Genomic DNA, 25,842 nt, shown 5'->3' with positions numbered 1-25,842 from the left:
TGGGTGTTGGTAGGTGAGAGGAGAGTAATAAACAGAGAAATACAGCTTTATGGTTTATAATGGGTTAGAAAACCCAGATCCTTATTAAGTCCTGTTTGTTGGGTGTCAAAATATTCAATCATTCTTACTTCAAAGGTCTTACGTTCCTGTATTGTTTTAAAATTACCTTTCAGTATTCTTACTGTGAAATCACTGGTGCAGTGTTCTTGTCTTGTAAAGTGTTGGCCCACAGGGGTGGGGGCTTGACTGGCACCGGCTATTTTCATGTGATGTCTGTACAGATTGAATCTTGTCTTAAGCATCTGGCCTGTTCCTCCAATATAGCATCCTTCGTTTCATTTTTTACACTGAATGATATATACCACATTGGAAGATGAGCATGTAAAATAGTCCTTTATGTTGAATATTTTTCCTTTGTGGATGACTGTGGGGTCTTGTGAAATGTTTTGGCATAGTTTGCAGCTGGCTGTGTTACATGGGAACGTGCCCTTTTCTTTTTCCCTCGGTGTTGGAAGATAACCTTTAAGAGTGGACTAACATGGCTACCACACCTCTCTGCTTCAAATAAATTAAAAAGCTGTCCAATAAGTAAAAAAAAAACCACAACTTTTGTCCTCCACCCTTTAAGGCACTGCTTTAGACTTGTTACAGATGGACCAACAACAATGTGGATGCAGCAGCTCATAGCTTTGCTTCTTTTGTTTTGAGTAAACGGGGATGACGGCTGCGCCGGGAAGGGGAAAGACACACCGTCCTACTTGGCTTCATTGTTTACAATAGACTACATAGGCTCACTTCCACTCCTGTTTATCAAACCTCCTTCAGGTAATCAATGGAAATACAATAAAAACATGGAAAAGAAAATAAGATGCTACCTTTTGTCTTGGACATAACTTAAATACTAACACGGCTACCACAGCTCTTTAAGCCTCCTTGGAAACGACAGTGAATTTACACTCCTCCGGCGCCTTGTGACGTCACTTCCGGCGTTCTCGTCCACTCCCCTCCGACGCGCTTCCTGTTTCCGGCAGGGCGGGCCGCGCGACCGTGGGAGGGGAAGTTACGTGCGAGGGGGGGCGGGGCGCCGGAGAGGGAAAACTGCGGGGCCGGTCGGCCTCAGGCACGAGTTCAAAAGGTAGGTAGGACGGGAGCGGCGGCAACGGGGGAACGAGCGAATCAGGGAGCGGGTCCCTCCCCGGGTGCGCGTGAGGCTTGGTCTCTTCCCCCCCCCCTCCCTCAGCCAATCCGCTGCGGCTGCTGCTCCCCCTCCCCCCAGGCAGCCCATGTGAGCGCGAGGCTCCTTGTTGTCAGTCTTGTCTTTCTCTCTGCTGCAGAGCTGGGTGGCTTCTGAGGACCTGTGATGGGGGAGTCCAGAAGGACTGGCCCGGGGTCCCCCAGAACTAGGATTAGAAGAGAATTGCTCAGGGTTACAGAGGGGTTGACTTTCTGCTATTTTTCATTTTTTTAGAATTTTTTAATTACATTTTAATAACAGGGGTAGGTAATACAAATTACAAGAAATGATCAGGTAATCACACCAAAGAATATCAGTGGACAGGTAACAGAGGGAGATAGGAGGAGGGTAGGGGGGAAGCAATTTGTGAATGCATTCAAAGCAAAATTACTACTACTACTTAACATTCCTAAAGCGCTACTAGGGTTACGCAGCGCTGTACAGTTTAACAAAGAGAGACAGTCCCTGCTCAAAGAGCTTACAATCTAATAGATAAGAGTGAGACAAATATAGGACAATCAAGCCATTGTGACATCACTGATGAGGTTGGCTCTTAGGCATTGGTGGAATGAGGCATTATGACATCACAATCTCAGCTCTGGTTAAATCACTGCTATATGTAATACTACTACTACTACTACTACTTAATATTTCTAGAGCGCTACTAGGGTTACGCAGCGCTGTACAGTTTAACAAAGAGAGACAGTCCCTGCTCAAAGAGCTTACAATCTAATAGATAAGAGTGAGACAAATATAGGACAATCAAGCCATTGTGACATCACTGATGAGGTTGGCTCTTAGGCATTGGTGGAATGAGGCATTATGACATCACAATCTCAGCTCTGGTTAAATCACTGCTATATGTAATACTACTACTACTACTTAACATTTCTAGAGCGCTACTAGGGTTACGCAGCGCTGTACAGTTTAACAAAGAGAGACAGTCCCTGCTCAAAGAGCTTACAATCTAATGGACATCAGTAGAAATCAAACAAAATAAAACATGGAAAAGAAAATAAGATGATACCTTTTTTATTGGACATAACTTAATACATTTCTTGATTAGCTTTCGAAGGTTGCCCTTCTTCCTCAGATCGGAAATAAGCAAATGTGGTAGCAACCTTCGAAAGCTAATCAAGAAATGTATTAAGTTATGTCCAATAAAAAAGGTATCATCTTATTTTCTTTTCCATGTTTTATTTTGTTTGATTTCTTTTGATAACCTTAAGAGTGGACTAACACGGCTACCACACCTCTCTATTTAACAAGTAGAACCCCAAAGAGTAGCAACATTCCACGTAGAACCCCAAAGAGTAGCAACATTCCAAGTAGAATCCCAAAGAGTAGCAAGATTCCATGTAGAACCCCAAAGAGTAGCAACATTCCAAGTAGAATCTCAAAGACTAGCAAGATTCCATGTAGAAGAAGGGCAACCTTCGAAAGCTAATCAAGAAATGTATTAAGTTATGTCCAATAAAAAAGGTATCATCTTATTTTCTTTTCCATGTTTTATTTTGTTTGATTTCTTTTGATAACCTTAAGAGTGGACTAACACGGCTACCACACTCCTCTACTTAATCTAATGGACAAAATGTGCAAACAATCAAATTGGGGCAGTCTAGATTTCCTGAATAAAGGTATAATGGTTAGGAGCCGAAGGCGACATTGAAGAGGTGGGCTTTGAGCAAGGATTTGAAGATGGGCTGGGAGGGGGCCTGGCATATGGGCTCAGGAAGTTTATTCCAAGCATAGGGAGAGGCAAGGCCGAAACCCCCCCCCCTGCAATTTACACTCGAGTACTATGAAGAACTCTTGTTTAAAGAAAGATAGGTTGTTAAAGGCAGCCACACATATAAGCAATTTCGAAGTTTGAGGGCTAAAGATAGTTCAGATGTGTGGATCTGTAAGACAGAATGCTACCAAAAGTGAGAATTAAGGATTTATCCTTCCAATTTGTTAAAACCATTTTTAAGCCTACAGCAATTAACGTATCATATAGTTTGGAGGAATATTTGTCTAGAGCATTTGATTTAGGAAGACTTTTTTTTTTGTTTTTCTCCCATGGAGAGGGTTGGAAGCTTTAGTAAATCGGTGGGGCACAGGTTCTGCCCCCCCCCCCCCCCCCCCCCATAAAAAAAAATTGTCCCTGTAGTCTGGTGTGCCTCACAAAAATAAAGGAAAAAGGGACAAAGAAGCCAGAGTAACCCCTTTGCAACACAGCTGTCTTCTATAAGCAGCTGGATGAATCTTTAGCATTGCATTGCACTTTCAAGCCCCCAGCTCAGTGGTTTCCAAACCTGGTCCTGGAGGCACCCCAGCCAGTCAGGTTTTCAGGATATCCACCATGAATATTGATGAGAGATTTGCATGCAGCTAGATCCTTTTCCTGGGTGGCAATATGTTGAAAGGGACAGTATTTTTCAAATATTTTATTGTAGTTTCAAATATTAACAGTATAAATAAGATTAATGAAATATGAATTACATAAATGTCACATTTGTGAGAACAATATAACCGAATAACTTTTGGTGGTGGCCAAAAATCAACAGAACGTTAATTAGGAAAAGAATGGAGAATGAAACAACGAATATTACACTTACCACTATTATTCCATGGTTCAACCCCACCTCAAGTATTACAAGTGGCTATCCAAGTCTGTATTTTCATATCAAGTGGCATAAGTCTGTAATTTACCTGTAACCGTCAAAGAATGAAAGTATCTATCCTTTCTTTAAAAACTAAAAATTTTCAACAGATTTTTAATTGCAAACTTTTAGGATTTATATTTTGTTTTAATACAGTTATATGTATTCTGATTTTTAAACTGTAATTCCCAATGATTGTGTTGGTTAAGTTTTGATTGTAAACCATCTTGGACCTTTTTGCTGGGGTTGAGCTTTATATTTTCTCTGCATCTCAAAAAAGACATAGCACAATTAGAAAGGTACACAGAAGGGAGATCAAAATGATTAAGGGGATGGAAAGATTGAGGAAAGGCTAAATAGGTTAGGGCTCTTCAATTTGGAGAAGAGATGGCTGAGGTAGGATGTGATAGAGGTCTATAAAAATCCTGAGTGGAATGGATGAAATGTGAATTGATTGTTTACTATTTAAAAAGGTGTGAAGACTAGGGGTATACTTCATGAAGTGGATGTGGATGGCTGAAATACGTGGTTAGGCTTTGAGAGTCTGAAATTTTTGTATTCGATTTGGGGAGAGATTGAGGTTAATGAAGGGACACAAGGAAAAGGTTAGCAAGATCAAAGTAGCAGCACTTGAGAAGAGCGTTGGAACAGACCTCTGGACCGACTGCCTCCCAATGTGAGAGACGGAATCTTGGAGAAGATACGCCCAGGTGGTTGAGAAGAGGTCCTTCAGCGGCAGGAAATTTGCTGCCCAGAGGCACAAATCTACCCAACTTGTGGTGCGATTGCAGACCTAGAGAGGGTTACGCTAAGAAAGCGGGGTCCAGGGCAGTTTATTTTCCTTTTTTGTATTAAGTGTTCAAATTTGACATAGTAGCAGTTTTAGTACCACTTAGAGAACAGCATTTCTGATAGCAGAATGCTATGGGATACCTGGTGATGCTGAAAGTTTCAGTGCGATTTATAGCTGATTAAACTGAGGCATCTTGACACTTACATCAAAACCCTGGCTGCAGTCGGTGTGGTTTGCAGCACAAATTGAACGCCCGTGGTTTTGGAAAAGCTAAGTTTTTACACTTCTTCATTTTGTTGTATTTATTTTAGTTACATTTGTACCCTGCACTTTCCCACTCATGGCAGGCTCAATGTGGCAGGCAATGGAGGGTTAAGTGACTTGCCCAGAGTCACAAGGAGCTGCCTGTGCCGGGAATCGAACTCAGTTCCTCAGGACCAAAGTCCACAACCCTAACCACTCCTCCACTGTTTTAGTCACTGTATAGAAGGTAATCAGCCAATTTGACATCACAGATTTAGCGATATAATAACCGGAAGGGGTTTTTTTGTGCCCCATGACTGAACAACCCTATAAGACCTGTTAGCAAAGAAGCAAAGCAGATTGGGTTCTTCAGTCTTTTTCCCCTTCGTGTTAATCACACTATGCTACTATATAGAAATGCTGTTCTCTTAAGTGGTACTAGAACTCTAGTTTAAGGAAGAGTGTTTTTGGATTTATATACGGTCTCGTTTCTTTCCTCTAAGAAATCATTTTCAGATTTGATATTTATTTATTTATTGTATTTGTATCCCACCTTTTCCCACCTATTTGTAGGCTCAAAGTGGCTTACAGAGTTTGGTTATGACATAATCAATTCGTAAGCATAGTCGTTTCATGATGACAAGTACAATTCTTGCTGTTTAAAGATTGGGTAAGGGAGGATAGACAGGGAAGTGCTAGGTAAGTTAGAGGTGAGCTGTGGTAATTGTGTGATTTGTTGAAGTAATTTGTAGGCTATGTATTTTCCTTGTTGGCCTTTTGGAATAGATGAGTTTTCAGAGATTTGCAGAAGTTAGTTACTTCGTTAATAGCTTTCAAGTCTGTAGGTAGATCATTCCATAGCTGTGTGCTCAAGTAGGAAAAGGTGGTGGCTTGTGTCAGTTTGTATTTCAGTCCTTTGCAGCTGGGGAAGTGCAGATTGAGATATTTGCGGGATGATCTTACCGCGTTTCTGGGAGGCAGGTCCACAAGGTTTAGCATGTAGATTGGGGTGTCTGCGTGTATAATTTTGTGTACTATTGTGCAGATCTTGAACTCTACACGTTCTTTGAGTGGGAGCCAATGGAGTTTCTCTCTTAAGGGTTTAGCACTTTCATATTTAGTTTTTCCAAATATGAGTCTGGCGGCTGTATTCTAGGCTGTTTGGAGTTTTTTGATAGTTTGTTCTTGGCAGCCGGCGTATAGTGCATTACAGTAGTCCAGGTGACTTATTACCATTGACTGTACCAGGGTGCGGAAATTGTGTCTCGGGAAGAAAGGTTTTACTCTTTTGAGTTTCCACATTGAGTGGAACATTCTCTTTGTTGTATTCTTCACATGAGTATCAAGTGTGAGGTTTCGGTCGATAGTCACTCCAAGAATTTTTAGGTTTTGCGCGATGGGAAGAGAACAGTATGGTGTGGTTATTTTGGAGTAGGTGTTTTTGTTGTGTTGTGAGGTTAGTAGAAGACATTGTGTTTTCTCTGCGTTGAGTTTCAGTATGAACGCATTAGCCCAGGAGTGCATGATTTGGAGACTTTGATTGATTTCGTTGGTGATTTTGTTTAGATCCTGCTTGAATGGGATGGAGATCGTGACATCGTCTGCATATATATAGGGATTACTACCATTTGTACAGAAACTGAAAATATAGCAGAAGTCAGCAATAGCGACCAGCCTAAACAAGAGCATTTCCCCCATGAGTACAAATGCACTCGATCTGCAGCCCCTCCTTACCTCTCTACCCTCATCTCCCCTTACGCTCCTACCCGTAACCTCCGCTCTCAAGACAAATCCCTCCTTTCGGTACCCTTCTCCACCACCGCCAACTCCAGGCTCCGCCCTTTCTGCCTCGCTTCACCCTCTGCTTGGAATAAACTCCCTGAGCCCATACGCCAAGCCCCCTCCCTACCCATCTTCAAATCCTTGCTCAAAGCCCACCTCTTCAATGTCGCTTTCGGCACCTAACCATTGTACCTCTATCCAGGAAATCTAGACTGCCCCCAATTTGATTGACTGCACTTTTTGTCCTTTAGATTGTAAGCTCCTTTGAGCAGGGACTGTCCTTCTTTGTTAATTGTACAGCGCTGCGCAACACTGGTAGCGCTTTAGAAATGTTAAATAGTAGTAGTAGTAAGAGTAGAGAATGCTAGAGAAATTGTACCAGACCAATTGGGGGGGGGGGGGGGGGGGGGATGGAGAGGAGGAGTATCACAACTGAAACAGGCACAGAAGAGGGGCAGGGGGAGACAGATTGCTGTTGACAGCATGAATCTGTACATCTTCCTCAAAGACCTGAGAAAAGAATAATTTCTTTTCTGATAATTATCATTGCACACACAGATTTTGGCTTCAAATGTAAGAGAGAGGGAATGAAAGGTAGGGGCAGGACCGGGGGCTGCAACCAGGGCACTTTTCCTTGCGCCTTTGTGGCATAACATGTGAAATTCCCCACATATATCTAGCAAGCAATGTTAAGAACGCCATACATTATATCATTATCATGTTTTCTATCACCAAGCAACCCAAAACACTTCTGTAACACTAAATGTCAACTCTCCTTTCATTTCCACTATCCACGATATATTGTAAGCCACATTGAGCCTGCAAAGAGGTGGGATAATAATCATGCCTGACATTGAAGGAGGTGTAGCTTGCATGTGAGCTTCGGTGATCCCTTCCTGTTTCTGTCCTGAACTTCAGTTTGTCTACCCCAGGTAGAGAAATGTTTCTGTGGTCCTGCCCTGTGCTGAAAGCAAGATCGCTCCCTGCTCCTATAGGGTCTTAACTAATTACTCAATCTAATATCCAGTGACCTCCTCCTAGCCCAACCCATGGTCATTGCTCTATTGTAATCACCCTGAAGCCCCCTGCAGCCACCATCCATCGCTGCTTTCTTTCTCACCCCATCTTTAACTTAACACTGCAAATCGGATAATTCTTCTCGCCTTTAAGTGGGGAATGACCTAAGGATTTGGTCTTCAGTCGCAGTCCTCAAGGACTGCGTTCTTCAGGGTTTTAGGCTATCCCTTATAACTATGCATTAAGGAGATTTGCATGCATACTATGTCCATGCATGGAAATGTCTCTCATGCATAATAATTACGGATACTCTGACATTCTGACCTATTTTGCTGGCCTGTGAAGACCATGGATAAAGTATGATAGCCATTAACCTTCCTTCAGATGTCAGGGATGGGAAAGAAGATTTTGAAGGTCTGAAGATAGTTTCTTTTCACTCTGCAAGATCTGAACAAGTGAATGGCTGCTGTGTCATTGGTACCTAGGAAAATAATATAACAGTATTGCCCTTTTTTGAGTAGATTTCCAATGTGTCAATAACCCTGCTGAATCATAGTTTCTCCGAACTGTTTATTTTTTCATTATTCCAATTTTTTTTAATTAAATCAAAATTTCCCGTAAACTGTTAAAAATAAAAATTGATAGGCTGATATTCAGCTCATGGGTCCAGCACCATGCTGGAAGTTATGCAATTGATGGCTAATATACAGTGCTAGTAGCCACATAGGACCACACAAAAGGCAGCCCTATTCTTTGCCTGCTTGGCTATCTGCCCGCTTATGTATGCAGGCACCAGCAGGGCTGCCAAGAGACACAGCCAGGCCCAGGGCAGGACCGCTGACTGCCCTCTTCTCCCTACTCGGGCTACCACCCCCTTACCTTCCTGTGTCTGACTCAAGGAGGTTTGATGGTCTGTCGTCTCCTGTGTGCCAAGACCCGGATGATTGCATTAATGCGATAACACGGGTCACCCAAGTATCGCGGTAATACAATCATCCGGGTCCCAGCATGCAGGAGAGAGACAGACCCGGAAGCCAGAAGAAGCTTGCCAGTTCCAGGCCCCTCCCTCCCATTGGGAATTTTGCCTCCCTGCCTCCCCTTTCTCAGCAGCCCTGGGCACTCCTGAAACCATATTGAATATCAGACCAAGTTTCTTGAATCCTACGTCTAAGGAATGCACTGTCACACTCTCTGAGTGGAGAAAAAAGAAAAAGCAGCAAAAAGCACCGAGTTCAATAACAAAAAAAAAGGATCGATCCACCTTACTACTACTACTTATCACATCTCTAGCGCTACAAGGCATACGCAGCACTGCACTCCATACACGAAAAGACAGTCCCTGCTCAAGGAGCTCACAATCTAAATAGGACAGACAACCAGACAGAACAACTAAGAGGTAAGGGAATTAAAGAGGTGGGGATAAAAGGGTACAGGGCAAGTGAGTAGTGGGTAGGAGTCAAAAGCAGTGGTAAAGAGGTGGGCTTTTAGCCTGGATTTGAAAATGGCCAAAGACGGGGCTAGACGTACAGGCTCGGAAAGTCTATTCCAGGCGTGAGGTGCAGCGAGATAAAAGGAACGGAGTCTGGAATTAGCAGTAGAGGAGAAGGGGACAGACGAGAGATTTATCCACAGAATGGAGTACTTGAGGGGGGACGTAGGGAGAGACAAGAGTAGAGAGGTACTGGGGAGCGGTAGAGTGAATGCACTTATAGGTCAGTAAGAGAGGTTTGAACTGAATGCAGAAACGGATAGGGAGCCAGTGAAGTGACTTGAGGAGAGGGCTAATGTGAGCATAGCGACTCTGGCGGAAAATGAGTCGCGCAGCAGAGTTTTGGACTGATTGAAGAGGAGAGAGATGGCTAAGTGGGAGGCCGGTAAGAAGAAGCTTGCAATAATCTAGGCGAGATTAATGATTAAAGATGCGCTTCTATAATCTATGATAATAGCGTGCACACAGGCAGTCTACATAGTAACATATACATAGTGGATGACAGCAGATAAAGACCTCTACGGTCCATCCAGTCTGCAGAAACAAGATAAAGTCTACTAATGGAAACTCTACTGAATCTGAGATCCAGCAGAATGGCTTCAAATGGAGATCGTGTCAAATGAGTCTGATAGATTCTTTAAGTGGGTGACCAAAGGATGAGATCAGAGCATGTGCTGGATATGGCATTCGTTTGATAGTGTTTCACATCTAATTAAACTAATCAGCCTAGAAATGGGCTGTAGGAAACTAGGCATTAGCGGGTAGTGGTAAACAGAACCAAAGAAATGGGTTTTATCAGTGCAGTTGAACGCGAAAAGGAATCCGTCCTGGTTCCAGTTCTTCCAATTCTGTTTAAATGAAAACTGACCAACAATTAGGTTGAAAAATAAATTTTGCTCCATCTTCTGAGCTCACTGTTCTTGCGTGTTGGGATTCAGGGAGGAGATCCACCGCTGCACTCGCTGTCTGTTTCTGAATCCCTGCTCCTGGAAGAGTGTTGGTCCTGAGACTCAGAAAGGGCTTCTCCCCTCTGCTTTTAGGACTCGAGAAGGAAATCCCTGCCTCTACACTCACATTCTGTTTGCTTCTGTAACTCAAGAAGGGGAGCCACAGTCTCACATACACGCTCTGCTTCTAAGCAGTTGGGAAGGGGGTCCTGGGTTCTGCACTCACATATTCTCTGCTTCAGGGACTCGGAAAGGATCCCCTGCACTCACACTGCCCCTCAGAATAGAGGAGAGGATCCCATGGTCGATATTCAAAGTGATTTAACAGGCCAGGAATGACCCCCGGCTGGTTAAGTTGCTTGTACAGAGCTATCTGTCGATACTACCATCAAAGACTGTTAAATTGAAAGCTGGCTGTTTTGTGGCTGGTCCTATCTTTATGCTGTTCCACTTAGGTGTTTGAGTGCTGAATATTGCACTTAACCACATTAGAGATAGCTGGCAGCATAAAAATGAGTATTCAGTACTGGTGGCCGGACGTGGCCCGACATTGAATATTGATAATATCAGTGGCAGCTAAAATAAAATGCTCACTGTCGCCAGCGTAATATCTACTCCCATTATTTTTTTGACAAAACCACCACTTTTTCGCCTTCCAAAAGATAGCGGAACATGGATTAAAAAGCAACAGAGTATGCTGCCCGTCTCGTCTTCCACCAGGGTCGCTTTACTCATACTTCCCCTCTCCTCAAGACCCTTCACTGGCTCCCTATCCGTTTTCGCATCCTGTTCAAACTTCTTCTACTAACCTATAAATGTATTCACTCTGCTGCTCCCCAGTATCTCTCCACACTCGTCCTTCCCTACACCCCTTCCCGTGCACTCCGCTCCATGGAGAAATCCTTCTTATCTGTTCCCTTCTCCACTACTGCCAACTCCAGACTTCGCGCCTTCTGTCTCGCTGCACCCTACGCCTGGAATAAACTTCCTGAGCCCCTACGTCTTGCCCCATCCTTGGCCACCTTTAAATCTAGACTGAAAGCCCACCTCTTTAACATTGCTTTTGACTTGTAACCACTTGTAACCACTCGCCTCCACCTACCCTCTTCTCCTCCTTCCTGTACACATTAATTGATTTGATTTGCTTACTTTATTTATTTTTTGTTTATTAGATTGTAAGCTCTTTGAGCAGGGACTGTCTTTCTTCTATGTTTGTGCAGCGCTGCGTACGCCTTGTAGCGCTATAGAAATGCTAAATAGTAGTAGTAGTAGTAGTAGTAGCTTTAATGGGCAAGTCCCTTATTAGTAAGTAGATCTTGTTAAAGAGCTAGTAGGAAAGGTTTGATTGCAGATGTTGTTAAGGTCCGCTCTAGATTTTATGGGAAAAGAAGGTCTGATATAAGAGTGCTTATGGTATGATTCTCACGTATGTCAGCTCAGATTTAATGCAAAAAGAAATACAGTGTCATGCATTCAGGGAGCAGAAATCCAAGTGAACAGCACAGAGGGGAGGGGGTTGTGAGAAACTAATGTGCACCCAAGAAAATAGACTTCAGGTTGACCATATCTGGTGATTAAGGGGCCAGGTTTTTTTTTTTTTCGCACATTAAAAAACAAAACCAGCCCACACACAACTGAAGCCAAATGAGTTTGTTCCTTCCCCTCCTACTGCTGCCTCATTGTTTCTTTCCCCACACTGATTTGGGAGGGCTGTGTTTCATTTTCCACGACTGCCACTATGTTTCTGTCCCAGTGGGCTCATAATTTTAACCTTTTCTGCCTCCCCCTCCCTGCTTAAAATTGCTAGAAGAGAAACCCAATACAATAGGATCTCTGCCGATAATCTCACATAGCTGAATGTACATAAGCATAGGTCAGAAATGGGGGGGTGGAAGTGACCACAATAAATCTGCACCAGGTTGAGATCAAATAAAGGTTTATTCAAACCATAAATCCAAAATGAGTCCATTATACGTGCACAAAACACACCTTGTAGTATATGTGTTTACAGGTGCACAAACCCAAAAGATGGTACAGCAAAACACGCTTCAAAAGCGCCAAACCTCTTCGTAAAAAGTTGCATTGGCTCTTTATCAAAGAACGGATCATCTTCAAAATCTGCACCTTAGTCCACAAAGAGGCATATTTTCAAAGCACTTAGCCTTCCAAAGTTCCATAGCTTTCTATGGAACTTTGGAAGGCTAAGTGCTTTGAAAATATGCCTCAATATCATTTACGGCGTTGTCCCAGGATACGTGATAGACCTTATTGATCTACCAATAAGAAACAAAGTCAGACTGTCAAGATCCTACTAAAACCTACACTACCCAAATTGCAAAGGACTGAAATAGAAACAACTTACGCATCCGGCTTCTCCTACATAAGCGCACAACTACGGAATGGCCTCCCAAAAGCCCTGAAAACAATCCACGACCACCTGAACTTCAGGAAATCACTAAAAACCAACCTCTTCAAAAAGGCCTACCCCAATGACCCCACGTAACCCTCTTCACCCAGCAACACGGCATGACTTTGATCGTACTGGACAACACGCAATCTTCATCCCTCCCGACCCTCCACATATACCTCATACGATCACTTTTCAACCTTGTACTTGTTATCAACCGACTGGGCAAACGCCTTTGACGGTACCATGTAAGCCACATTGAGCCTGCAAATAGGTGGGAAAATGCGGGGTACAAATGCAATAAATAAATAAATATGATAAACAAGCAGATAGTAAAGATGGACCCTACATGGTCCGTGTTTCGGCAAATTTGCCTTCCTTAGGAGTCCTTTTTGTATAGCACAGATTGTAAAACAGAACGCAGTAGAAACAAAACTGAATTCCGAGGCTATTTTTACCCTAGGCAGTTTTCTTTCTACTGCGTTCTGCTTTACAGACGAACAATCTGTGCCATACATAAAGGACTGCTGAGGATATTTGCCGAAAACACGGCTCATGTAGATGTACTGAGGATCTGCTTGTTTATGATATGTATCACCTTTCGGGTTTGTGCACCTGTAAACACATATTACTGTAAAGTGTGTTTTGCGCATCTATAATGGATGAACTCATTTTGGATTTATGAATAAACCTTTATTTTATCTCAACCTGGAAAAGATTTATTATGGTCATTTCCACACCCCCCCCCCCCCTCCCTTTTTTTTTTTCTGACCGCTCCCGTTGACTCTGTGGAAATATGTGGTTTTCCTTTTGGACTGTACATAAGAATAGCCATACTAGATCAGACCGATGGTCCATGTAGCCCAGTATCCTGCTTCCAACAGCGGCCAATCCAGGTCACAAGTACCTGGCAGAAACCCAAATAGTAGCAACATTCCATGTAGGACCCCAAAGAATTGCAAGATTCTGGAATCCTAAAGAGTAACAAGATTCCATGTAGAACTCCAAAGAATAGCAAGATTCCGGAATCCCAAAGGGTAACAAGATTCCATGCTACCAATCCCAAGGATAAAGGGCGATTTTCCCCCTGTCTGCGGCAATAGCAGATGACGGACGTTTCCTCCAAACCCTTTTTAAATTCAGATACGCTAACTGCTGTTACTACATCCTCTGGCATGAGCTATATGAATGAATTATGGAACAGCAAATACACTTGTGTCCTTGTTTGATTTCCTGTACAACCTCCCTCCCTTGTGTACCTTAGAATAATTATCACTCTTACTTTTCCTATTAATGTAGCACTAAGTTTCTTTATGCAATTTGCCTCTCCCCCAATTATTATTATTATTATTATTATGTATTCTTCTGATGTAAACTGTGTAGATTAAACTTGAAATGCGAAATATGAAAACAATGTAACAAGGCTGTGGCCAGAGGCAGGGAAGTGCTAGGGTGCATTTGGAGATGCAGAATTGCAAAAGCAAAGGTTTCGATCCCACATAGCACTAGAAAGATCTCATTGCGAGTGTCATGTCTCATTTTGAAGGCCACATCTCTGAAAATATTCTAAGCAGAGTAGAGGCTGAAGGTTACCAAAAGGAAGTGGATAGGAGAGAGAGGATAGAATACTTGAAAGAACCCACTGACATAATTTACCAAGAAGCAAAGCTTTTTCAGAGAAAAGAACATTTTAGAACAAGAGGTCAAGCAATGAGATTCCAAGGGGGGGTAGACTGATGAGTATTCTCCATGGAAAGAGTGGTGGATCCAGTAGAGGTGATGGAGGCAAAGAGAGAGTCTGGGATAAGGGACAAGCTGGGGGGAATCTTATTTGTGAGAAAGTGAGGGTAAAGTGCAGTGGCGTAGCCAAGGGTGGGCCTAGGCCCCACCCACTTTGGACTCTCAGGCCCACCCAGTAGTAGCACATCTATGATGTGGTTGGCAGGGATTCCCAAGCCCCACTAGCTGAAAACTCCCAACAACTGTCCCTCCTGCAAATAGCAGATCTTGTAAATAGCAGATCTTCACCTGCAGCAAGCAGTGACTGATACATACTGCTCGCACCCACCCCATAGCCTTCCCTCTGACGTATTCCCGCCTATGGTATGCAGGAGAGGGGGGATGTTTGAGACCACATGGCATGCAGGCAAGAGAAGGAGAGACCAAATCACCTGTAGGACTGGGTGAGGTTCTTCTGCCCACCCATCTTGGGCCCAGGCCCACCCAAAATTGGGTGTCTGGCTACGCCCCTGGTAAAGTCAGAAAGCAAGGAGAGTGTGTGGTCTTTCAACAGGAGGGAAGTATATAAGCCTTGTGGTTTCTACTCTCTGGTTTTCTAATTTTGCAATGGACCTGGGTTCAGCCTGTGTTGTGACTGGTGCTCTCTTTCCGTTCTCTAGTGGCCTAGAAGATGAGCTCTGTTGAAATCGTTGATGATGAAGAAGAAGGTAAAACAATGTACTCTTGCATTTTGTAGTTCAGTAAAATGCAGTTATGTCCATAGAATAAAGTTTGCTTAAGTTCTTCAGTGTGGTGGAGATTGTGGCATAAGCCCATCAGGTGGCCTTGGGAGCTGGGTTGGATTACTGTAGATTTGGGATTTAATATGAATATGGATGATGTCTCTTCGGTGTGGGGGGGGGGGGGGGGGGTATTTTGAAATCTGGAAACAGTATGTCAAAGAATATTGTGCATGACGGGGGTATACTGGGCATTTGTTCCTTACCCCTCTTTCATAGGAATTTGCAATGTTCAGGTGCACAGTTATACCTAAAATAGCTTTTAAACCTCTTTTATCCTGCAGCACCAGCAACTCTCTAAAGTTACTTAGATAACTTATCATAGATTCTCCGGTATTCCACTGCAAAACATATTAACTAAAGTCATGGAGGTTACTTCTACATGCAGGTTACCTCTACATGCAAGCCAAACCACAGTCCAGCATTTCCCTGCCCACCCACCTGGGTCCAACGTCACTTTTCCCCCCCTCCCCAACCCCCCTGGAGTCCAGTATCTCATCCCTCGTTCGCTCCTCCAGTCTCATAGCCATCATCTTCTCCCCCTTTCCCTTCACCGACCCTTGCCTGTACTTCCTTTGTTCCTCATAACTCTTCTTACGCTCTAAAAGTGCTCTGCACTGAGCCTTCCCTACACGGCTGGCTTTCCTCATACATCTGGTAAACCTGCCGTGCTCTGCACTGATGTGGGGGCTCTCCAGTAGAGGCATGCATTCAAGTGCTGCTTTGTCTTGCCTTATCCCTGACAGAAAATGCATCACGGGAGTTCCCATTGGTAAATCAAATCTTCCACAGGTGAGATACCTCTGAGAACTGTTTGTGAAGGAGGAAAACACAAAAGTACTTTGCTTTTTGTTCAAGATTATGAATGATATTATGATGACAGGTGCGTTCTTCTTGGAATGGGGGTAACGGTCTTCTGCATGCTTTTCTAATTGTCATAACACCTTACGAGAGAGCCTTTCTAGGGCCCGTTTCGTTGTTGAGGAAACGGGCTGGGTTCCACTAGTCAAACATATATAAATGGCAAGAGGCGTACTCACTCGCAAATGCGCAGTAGAGACCCTCTCTGTCCCGTCCCCGCGTCAATACATGATGACGGGGGCGTGAGAGAGCGGGAACCTGCGCACCTGCGAGTGAGGGAACCGCCGTCGCCACCGCTCCCCCCCCCAGGGTTGCCGCCACCGCTCCCCCCACCCACCCACCCGGAGTCGCCGCCACCCACCCTCCACCCACCCTCCACCCGGCCCGGGTACCTGGCTTCACTATTGAAACCGTCTGAACGCAGCACACAGCTCATCTGAGCTGCCGTTGGCCTTCCTTACCTGCCTGTGTCCCGCCCTCGCCGACGTTACATCACACGAGGGCGGATCACACGCAGAGAAGAAGGAAGGTCGATGGCAGCTCAGATGAGCTGTGTGCTGCGTTCCGGCAGTTTGAATAATGAAGCCAGGTATCCGGCCCGGGTGGAGGGGTGGCGGAGGGGACTCCGGGGGGGGGGGGGGGCGGTGACCTATCGGGGGGGGGGGGGGCTTTCAACCCCCCCCTTCCTTTACTAGCCCGTTTTTACGGGCTCAACGGCTAGTAATCAATAAAACACAAATCTGTATTTATAACGAGTTCGACACCAACACTATCTGATCCAGCAACTTTGGGGATTATGAGCTCCGATTACTTCTCTCTCTGGATGCTCTCACCTTCTCCACGTCCGGGGCTGCATATCGGTTCTTCAGTTCGAGGTCAGGTGGAGTGATGGTATCGATCCTTGAGGGTCTCATGGTCCGAGTCCTGTTGTCCTCTTTAAGCACAACTTCTTCCTCGCCACTGCTAGAAATGTTTGAATGTATTTCTCATTTTTGCGAATGCTTCTAAAGCTTGCCACCTCCCCTCTTAACTTCTTTCATGAGGGATTCAAGCTGAAGACATCTTGCACGGGGAAAAGCCCCTCTCCTGTGATCACGTTTTCTGTCTGCATACAGGCAGAAGCTGTAACTGGGGCAACAGCTTTGGTGACACAATGTTTCCCAGTTTTCATCTGTACAAAGAAAACAGAAAAAGCCCTACCAGAGTCATAAGAACATAAGAGTAGCCATACTGGGTCAGACCAATGGTCCATGTATCCCAGTATCCTGCTTCCAACAGTGGTCAGTCCAGGTCACAAGTCCTGTAGGCTAAAAGTGGAGGAGTGGCCTAGTGGTTAGGGTGGTGGACATTGGTCCTGGGGAACTGAGGAACTGAGTTCCATTCCCACTTCAGGCACAGGCAGCTCCTTGTGACTCTGGGCAAGTCACTTAACCCTCCATTGCCCCATGTAAGCCGCATTGAGCCTGCCATGAGTGGGAAAGCGCAGGGTACAAATGTAACAAAAATAAAATAGATACTATTGGACATTCTACATAGAATGTTGCTATTCCACTAGCAACATTCCATGTAGAAGGCTGCACAGGCTTCTGTTTCTGTGAGTCTGACGTCCTGCACTTACGTGCAGGACGTCAGACTCACAGAAGCAGAAGCCTGCGTGGCCACATTGGTGATCTGCAAGGGCCGACTTCTACATGGAATGTTGCTAGTGGAATAGCAACATTCCATGTAGAATCTCAAATAGTAGCAACAGTGGAGGAGTGGCCTAGTGATTAGGGTGGTGGACTTTGGTCCTGGGGAACTGGGTTCGATTCCCACTTCAGGCACAGGCAGCTCCTTGTGACTCTGGGCAAGTCACTTAACCCTCCATTGCCCCATGTAAGCCACGTTGAGCCTGCCATGGGAGTGGGAAAGCGCAGGGTACAAATGTAACAAAAATAAAATAGATACTATTGGACATTCTACATGGAATGTTGCTACTCTTTGAGATTCTACATGGAATTTTGCTATTATTGGGGATTCTACATGGAATGTTGCTACTACTGGAGATTCTACATGGAATGTTGCTATTCCACTAGCAACATTCCATGTAGAAGGCTGCGCAGGCTTCTGTTTCTGTGAGTCTGACGTCAGACTCACAGCAGCAGAAGCCTGCGCGGCCACATTGGTGATCTGCAAGGGCCGACTTCTACATGGAATGTTCCTAGTGGAATAGCAACATTCCATGTAGAATCTCAAATAGTAGCAACAGTGGAGGAGTGGCCTAGTGGTTAATAGTAGCAACAGTGGAGGAGTGGCCTAGTGGTTAGGGTGGTGGACTTTGGTCCTGGGGAACTGAGTTCGATTCCCACTTCAGGCACAGGCAGCTCCTTGTGACTCTGGGCAAGTCACTTAACCCTCCATTGCCCCATGTAAGCCGCATTGAGCCTGGCATGAGTGGGGAAAGCGCGGGGTACAAATGTAACAAAAATAAAATACAGTAGCAGCTGTCTTCTTTTGTGTAAGGTCTAACCCTCGGAAGATATTATTTAGGTCCCCTCTTCTTTTGAACTGGAGGTATAAAAAGAAATCCTGGAGCAAGCAAAGAAGCTCCTTAAGGAGAAAATTAAACTAAGTCCTCTGTACTAAGGTAAGAAAAACAAAAAATAAAGCAAAAGTTTCCCCAGCATTATAAAATTAGCATTTAAATCTGTTTCTAAAACAAATACATCAGACACAGCACTTGTTGGGGGGAAAAAAAGCAAAAAATAAAAATTTACTTCAATGTACAATGTCTACCTCCTCATTGGCCGGAGAGCCTATAAATCAACGATCAGCCTTGGGGTGGAAGGGAAGGAATTAAACACTAAACAGAGGCTTCCCTCAACTGATAACATAGTAACATAACATAGTAGATGAGTACACTCTCATGGTTCGTCCTCCTCCCCTATCCCGCTCTCTGTTGGAGTTCCTCAGGGATCTGTCCTTGGGCCCCTTCTTTTTTCAATCTACACCTCTTCCTTAGGCTCCCTGATCTCTTCTCATGGTTTCCACTATCATCTTTATGCCGACGACACCCAGCTTTATCTCTCCACACCAGAAATCACCGCGGTTACCCAGTCCAAAGTCTCGGCCTGCTTATCCGACATTGCTGCCTGGATGTCCAACCGCCACCTGAAACTGAATATGTCTAAGACCGAACTTATTGTCTTCCCACCCAAACCCACTTCCCCTCTCCCTTCACTCTCTATCTCAGTTGAGAACACCCTCATCGTCCCCGTCTCATCTGCCCGCAACCTCGGTGTCATCTTCGACTCCTCCCTCTCCTTTTCTGCGCACATCCAGCAGATAGCCAAGACCTGTCGCTTCTTCCTGTATAACATCAGCAAAATTCGCCCCTTCCTCTCCGAGCACACCACCCGAACTCTCATCCACTCTCTCATTACCTCTCGCCTTGAATACTGCAACCTACTCCTGACCAGCCTCCCACGTAGCCATCTACTCCCCCTTCAGTCCATCCAGAACTCTGCCGCACGTCTTATCTTCCGCCTTAACCGATATACTCATATCACCCCTCTCCTCAAGTCACTTCACTGGCTCCCAATCAGATACCGCATACAGTTCAAGCTTCTCTTACTCACCTACAAATGCACTCGATCTGCGGCCCCTCCGTACCTCTCTACCCTCATCTCCCCTTACGTCCCTACCCGTAACCTCCGCTCTCAAGACAAATCCCTCCTTTCAGTACCCTTCTCCACCACCGCCAACTCCAGGCTCCGTCCCTTCTGTCTCGCCTCACCCCATGCCTGGAACAAACTCCCTGAGCCCATACGCCGTGACCCCTCCCTACCCATCTTCAAATCAATGCTCAAAGCCCACCTCTTCAATGTCGCCTTCGGCACCTAATCACTACACCTCTTCTCAGAAAACTTATCTACCCCAACTTGACATTTCGTCCTTTAGATTGTAAGCTCTTCCGAGCAGGGACCGTCCTTATTGTTAATTTGTACAGCGCTGCGTAACCCTAGTAGCGCTCTAGAAATGTTAAGTAGTAGTAGTAGTAGTAGTAGAAAAAGACCTGCACGGTCCATCCAGTCTGCCCAACAAGATAAACTCATATGTGTATACCTTACCTTGATTTGTACCTGCCTTTTTCAGGGCACAGACCGTACAAGTCTGCCCAGCAGTATTTCCCGCCTCCCAACCACCAGTCCCGCCTCCCATCACTGGCTCTAAGTACATAAGTAATGCCATACTGGGACAGACCGAAGAGCCATTAAGCCCAGTATTCTGTTTCCAACAGTGGCCAATCCTCACAAGTACCTGGCAAGATCCCAAAACAGTACAATACATTTTATGCTGCTTATCCTAGAAATAAGCAGTGAATTTTCCCAAGTCCATTTTAATAATTGCGTATGGACTTTTCTTTTTGGAAGCTATCCAAACCTTTTTTAAACCCCACTAAGCTAACTGCTTTTTACAACATTCTCTGGCAACGAATTCCAGAGTTTAATTACACGTTGAGTGAAGAAAAATTTTCTCCGATTCGTATTAAATTTACTACTTTGTAGCTTCATCGCATGCCCCCTAGTCCTAGTATTTTTGGAAAGAGTAAACAAGCGATTCACCTCTATCCCTTCCACTCCACTCATTATTTTATAGACCTCTATCATATCTCCCTTCATCCGTCTTTTCTCCGAGCTGAAGAGCCCTAGCAGTTTCAGCCTTTCCTCATAGGGAAGTCGTCCCATCCCCTTTTCATCGCCCTTCTCTGTACCTTTTCTAATTCCACTGTATTTTTTTTCAGATGCGGTGACTAGAATTGCACACAGTATTCAAAGTGCGGTATCTATGCTCTAAACTGATGTTATGGCAAACTCCAAAATGCAGCCTAAAAACATGTAACAAGCTAACCAGCCAGCCATGAACGGGAGGATAGTGGGAGGAGGAGGGGTGGGGGTGGGGGGGTGGAAGGGTTGGGTAGGGGGAAAAATACAATGTTGATTATGTATTACAGATGAGTTTGAGGAATTTTGGAGAGTTGGTAGCCTTGTGGCTGCAGTTAAGTGTATTGTATGATTTTCTTTATTGAAATGTTGAATAGAAACAATCTTAAATTAAAAAAAAATAAAAAAAAAGCTAACCAGCTTGGGCTTACTTTTCTAGAAACCCTCCCTCCCATTCCACTCCCAGAAATAATGCCGTTTCCCAATTTTCACTGCTTCTTGGAAATGAATGTGTCTGAGCCTTCCACCATTGGAAAAAAGGGTCCCATATATAATAGTAGTGTTTAATCTGTGATCTCGAAATGCGGAAGTACTGCCGTCCAGGAGTGTCTGTATCGCTGCTTCTCCTCTTGGCATGCTCAAGTTTTTCCTGTGTTTAAACAATACAGGTTCTTGCACCCCACTATACATAAATTCAAATATCGTTCTGTCCTTCCACCATCCTTGTATTCTCTGGCATTCAGGAGACAATAGTCAGGTGTTAAAGTCAATCATCACCCCCCTCCCCCCCCCCCATCTCAAAGATCAAATCTTGCACCATCCGCCACACCTTTTCGGTTACTGATCACTCCCACCATAAGTGGTTAAAACCACCCTCCAGTCCACAGCCTTTCCGGCATAACTCATCATCTTGGCGATCTTGTTTCAGGGTGACATACATGTGATATAATACTTTATATCCCGTTTCATGTAGCCGTGCAGAAATTCTAGATAATTTAGCATGCCAAAAAATGTTGCTCCATTCCTCCAATGAAATGTCTCTCCCAAGATCTGGCCCAGTCTTTGCACAAAGGCTCCAGAGAGTAAAAAGAAAAGAATTGTCCCAGACTTACTAGTCCCTTTGTCTCCCACTTCTGATACCTTGCATGGATTCAGCCAGGCATAAAAGCCTTAGAGGCATATTTTCAAAGCACTTAGCCTCCCAAAGTTCCATAGAAACCTATGGAACTTAGCCTCCCAAAGTGCTTTGAAAATATGCCTCTTATTGTACTAAATACCCATATGCAAAAAAAAAAAGTCCTACAGTATAATTACCTTCATCTTTACCCTATCCCAAATATAGATAGTCAACTGAGTATGAGGGGTATTTTCAGTATGACAGGAAGAACCAGAATGTTCATTATCGCTAGCTATCCTACTCAACCATTGCAGATTGAAGTTCTCCCAGTGGTCTAGGTCAGTGGTCCTGAAGGCACCACAGCCAGTCAGGTGTTCAGGACACCCACAATGAATATTCATGAGAGAGACTTGCATGCACTGCCTGCACTGCATCCTGAAAACCTGACTGGCTGGGGTGCCTGCAGGACCAGGTTTTGGGAACCCCTGATCTAAGTCGTTTTCAGTAGTGCAGAGTAATTTCCTGCTGACAGACTCTGTACTGAATTAGAACATTATTATGCAGATTATTTAAATCAAGCTGTCTTTTGGATTGTTGCCCCTCATATTTTATTTTTTTTTAATTTTATTATCTCATTTATACCCCACATTTTCCCAACAGTGTCAGGCTCAATGTGGCTTACAGCGCACCGCAGAGGCAGACGCCAGTGCAGTAAAATTAAGCTAATACAACAGAAAACCTACATAAGAAATAATGGGGAAGAGGGGGAAGGGACGGAAGGAGCAGGGAAACCGGGGCAGAGGAGGGAAGGGTGGATGTGTCCAAAATTGTCACTAGATTGATATGTATCAAGCAGAGGAGACACTTGCCGAGTCCTTTGGATAAGCTTGTCCAAATAGCATGGTCTTAAGTGATTTCCTGAAATTGAGATGGTTCTGGATGGTTTTAATAGTTTTGGGCAGAGAATTCCATAGTTGTGAGCTGTTGAAGGAGAAGGATGAAGCATACGTGGTTTTGTACTTAAGTCCGTTGCAGCTTGGGTAATGAAGGTTTAGATATGAACGGGATAGTCTTGGATATCCAGACTGCCCCAATTTGACTGCCCCTATCGAACTGACTATTCACTTGTCCTTTAGATTGTAAGCTCTTTGAGCAGGGACTGTCCTTTTATGTTAAATTGTACAGCGCTGCGTAACCCTAGTAGCGCTTTAGAAATGTTAAGTAGTAGTAGTAGTCTTAATGCATTCCTGGGTGGCAGGATGATTAGATTAATCATATAGCTAGGAACTTCACCGTGTAGAATTTTGTGAACTAGGGAGCAGATTTTAAAGGTGATTCGATCCTTGACAGGAAGCCAATGTAATTTCTGTCGGGGGGGGGGGGGTTTGGCACTTTCAAATTTAGATTTTCCATAAATTAATCTGGCCGCTGTGTTTTGGGCTGTCTGCAGTTTCTTAATTAGTTGAGAGATCCTCCAAATCAGATAAATAGATTGGTTAGCCTCTTCAGTATATTGATATTCTGCAGTCAGGTTCATTTCCATCTCGGTTGGGTGTATCCTTAAGAATGCAAAATTAGATATTAGTCAATCAGCAAGCTACAGACCGGCAGCAAGTATTCCTGTCTTGGCTAAATTACTAGAAGCTTATATTGCAGAGTTGCTGTCAGATTTTTTTTTTACTTAAAATTCGACTGTTTACATCCATTGCAGTTTGGATTTAGACCCTCTCATTTGATTGAAGTATTTCTGTTAGCAATCATTACACAGAGGCAAATGCCTTGTTTGCTCGAGGTAAAGCAACAGTGCTTTTACAATTTTTTATTTTTATTTAAATGAAGTCTTTATTAAGCATGGAAACAGAAAATGTGGAGGAGTGGCCTAGTGGTTAGGGTGGTGGACTTTGGTCCTGGGGAACTGAGGAATTGAGTTCTATTCCCACTTCAGGCACTGGCAGCTCCTTGTGACTCTGGGCAAGTCACTTAACCCTCCATTGCCCCATGTAAGCCAAATTGAGCCTGCCATGAGTGGGAAAGCGCAGGGTACAAATATAACAAAAATAAAATAGATACTATTGGAGATTCTACATGGAACGTTGCTACTATTGGAGATTCTACATGGAACGTTGCTACTATTGAAGATTCTACATGGAACGTTGCTAGTATTGAAGATTCTACATGGAACGTTGCTACTATTGGAGATTCTACATGGAACGTTGCTACTATTGAAGATTCTACATGGAACGTTGCTACTATTGGAGATTCTACATGGAATGTTTGCCACTATTGAAGATTCTACATGGAACGTTGCTACTATTGGAGATTCTACATGGAACGTTGCTACTATTGAAGATTCTACATGGAACGTTGCTACTATTGGAGATTCTACATGGAACGTTGCTACTATTGAAGATTCTACATGGAACGTTGCTACTATTGGAGATTCTACATGGAATGTTTGCCACTATTTGAGGTTCTGTTGCTACTATTGGAGATTCTACGTGGAATGTTGCTACTATTGTAGCTATAGAAGTGTTAACTAGTAGTAGTAGGATTCCCCATTTTCTCCATCTTTGTTTAATATTTATATGATTTCTTTTTGTTCTGGTTTTCTTACATTGGGTGCTATGTTTTTTTCTTACGCAGATGACATGTTTTTTTATGCTAATACCTATTGAAGTAGGTTATCTTCTGCACTCCCCAGTCTTGTTCGATGTACAAACAGGATTGAAAAGCAGAGTCTTGCCCATGGCTTTAAATTAAAGAAAGAAAAATCAAAGGTATTATGGTTAAGCCATAGTGATTCTTCTACACCGACGGAATTGTCATTGGTTGATGATAACGTTTTTGAAAGCGGAGAAGGTTTCGAAAGTTCCTCGTGCACTTTTGGGTACCACTTTCTCTCTTATACCTCAGGTCAATGATGTGATTAAGACAGGTGTTTTAAAATTACACCAATTTCGAGCGATTCATTCTTTCTTCAAAATCATTATTTCCATTTTGATCCGGTCTGTTGTTTTTTCATATTTATTTATTTATTTATCACATTTATACCCCACATTTTCCCACATGTTTGCAGGCTCAATGTGGCTTACAATAGACTGAAAAGGCTATCGCCAGTCCAGTAGTTATACAAATACAATAGATTGTGGTAGTCAGAGTGGATAGAAAGAACAGGGTATAAAGGAAAAAGGGTAAAGGAAAGAGAGTCCAAAATAGTCAATTTATTTGCTGTTTAGAAGGACTTTGGGTGTTATGATGGAGCCTGGGTGTAGGCCTTCCGAAATAGGCTGGTCTTGAGTAATTTCCAAAAGTTGAGATGGTTTTGAGTAGTTTTGACAGCTTTTGGCAGTGCATTCCATAATTGGGTGATGATAAAGAAAAAGGATGAAGCATAAGTGGATTTATATTTGAGGCCGTTACAGGTAGGATAATGGAGATTTAGGAATGAACGGGATGTGCTTGATGTATTTCTGTATATATTGAGATTACTGCAGTGGTTTATATTGTTTACTTTCAGCTCAGGCTCTTTCTCAGCTGCAGGTTTTGCAGAATACCGCAGCTAAGTAGATTTTTGTCAAAAAAAAAAAGGCGATGTGCCCATGCCACTGCTTATTCGATGAGTCTGCACTGGCTTCCAGTTAAAAGTTTGAATATCTTTCAAGCTTGCCTGCTGGGTTTTTAAACTTTGTAGTGGTTTATTCCCAGATCACTTAACAAACTTAGGATCTCTTTTACTAAGGCACGTAGGCACTTACGGATGTAGAACGCATGCCAAATTGAAACTACCGTCGCCCGGCTAAATGGCGTGCCCCGGGCAGTAATTGCATTTTTGGAATGCTTGGCACTTACCTGGCGGTAATCGGCTGTGTACGCGGGCTGGCCACTTAACTGCCTGCTTAGTGCGTGAGACCTTACCGCTAAGTCAACGGGTGGCGGTAAGGTCTCAGCACGAAAATGGACGCGTTCCGGTTTTAATTTTGCTGCACGTCCATTTTCAGCCACAAAAAAAAAAAATGCTTTTTTTTCCCCAGGTGTGCTGAAAAATTGAACCTGTGCTCGTCCAAAATACGCGCCTACAACAGTGC

The 25,842-nt window shown here is 43.9% G+C and overlaps 1 protein-coding gene across 2 annotated transcripts in view; it reads left to right on the top strand.

The window, feature by feature from the left end:
- Positions 1-1,085: 1,085 nt before the first annotated feature.
- The window catches only part of BEND3 (BEN domain containing 3), a 57,475-nt gene continuing 32,718 nt past the window's right edge, over positions 1,086-25,842 (top strand). Inside the window, exons 1-3 of one of the 2 annotated variants that reach the window (XM_030199178.1) lie at positions 1,086-1,135; positions 14,957-15,004; positions 24,614-24,616. In XM_030199178.1, coding sequence (XP_030055038.1) covers positions 14,968-15,004; positions 24,614-24,616 — 40 coding nt within the window. In that variant the 5' untranslated portion in view covers positions 1,086-1,135; positions 14,957-14,967. The remainder of the gene's footprint in view (positions 1,136-14,956; positions 15,005-24,613; positions 24,617-25,842) is intronic. The other variant, XM_030199179.1, reaches the window with a different exon arrangement.

This window comes from Microcaecilia unicolor, chromosome 3 (assembly GCF_901765095.1).
Source record: "Microcaecilia unicolor chromosome 3, aMicUni1.1, whole genome shotgun sequence".
Lineage (NCBI taxonomy): Eukaryota > Metazoa > Chordata > Amphibia > Gymnophiona > Siphonopidae > Microcaecilia > Microcaecilia unicolor.
This window is presented reverse-complemented; position numbering and strand designations above follow the sequence as displayed.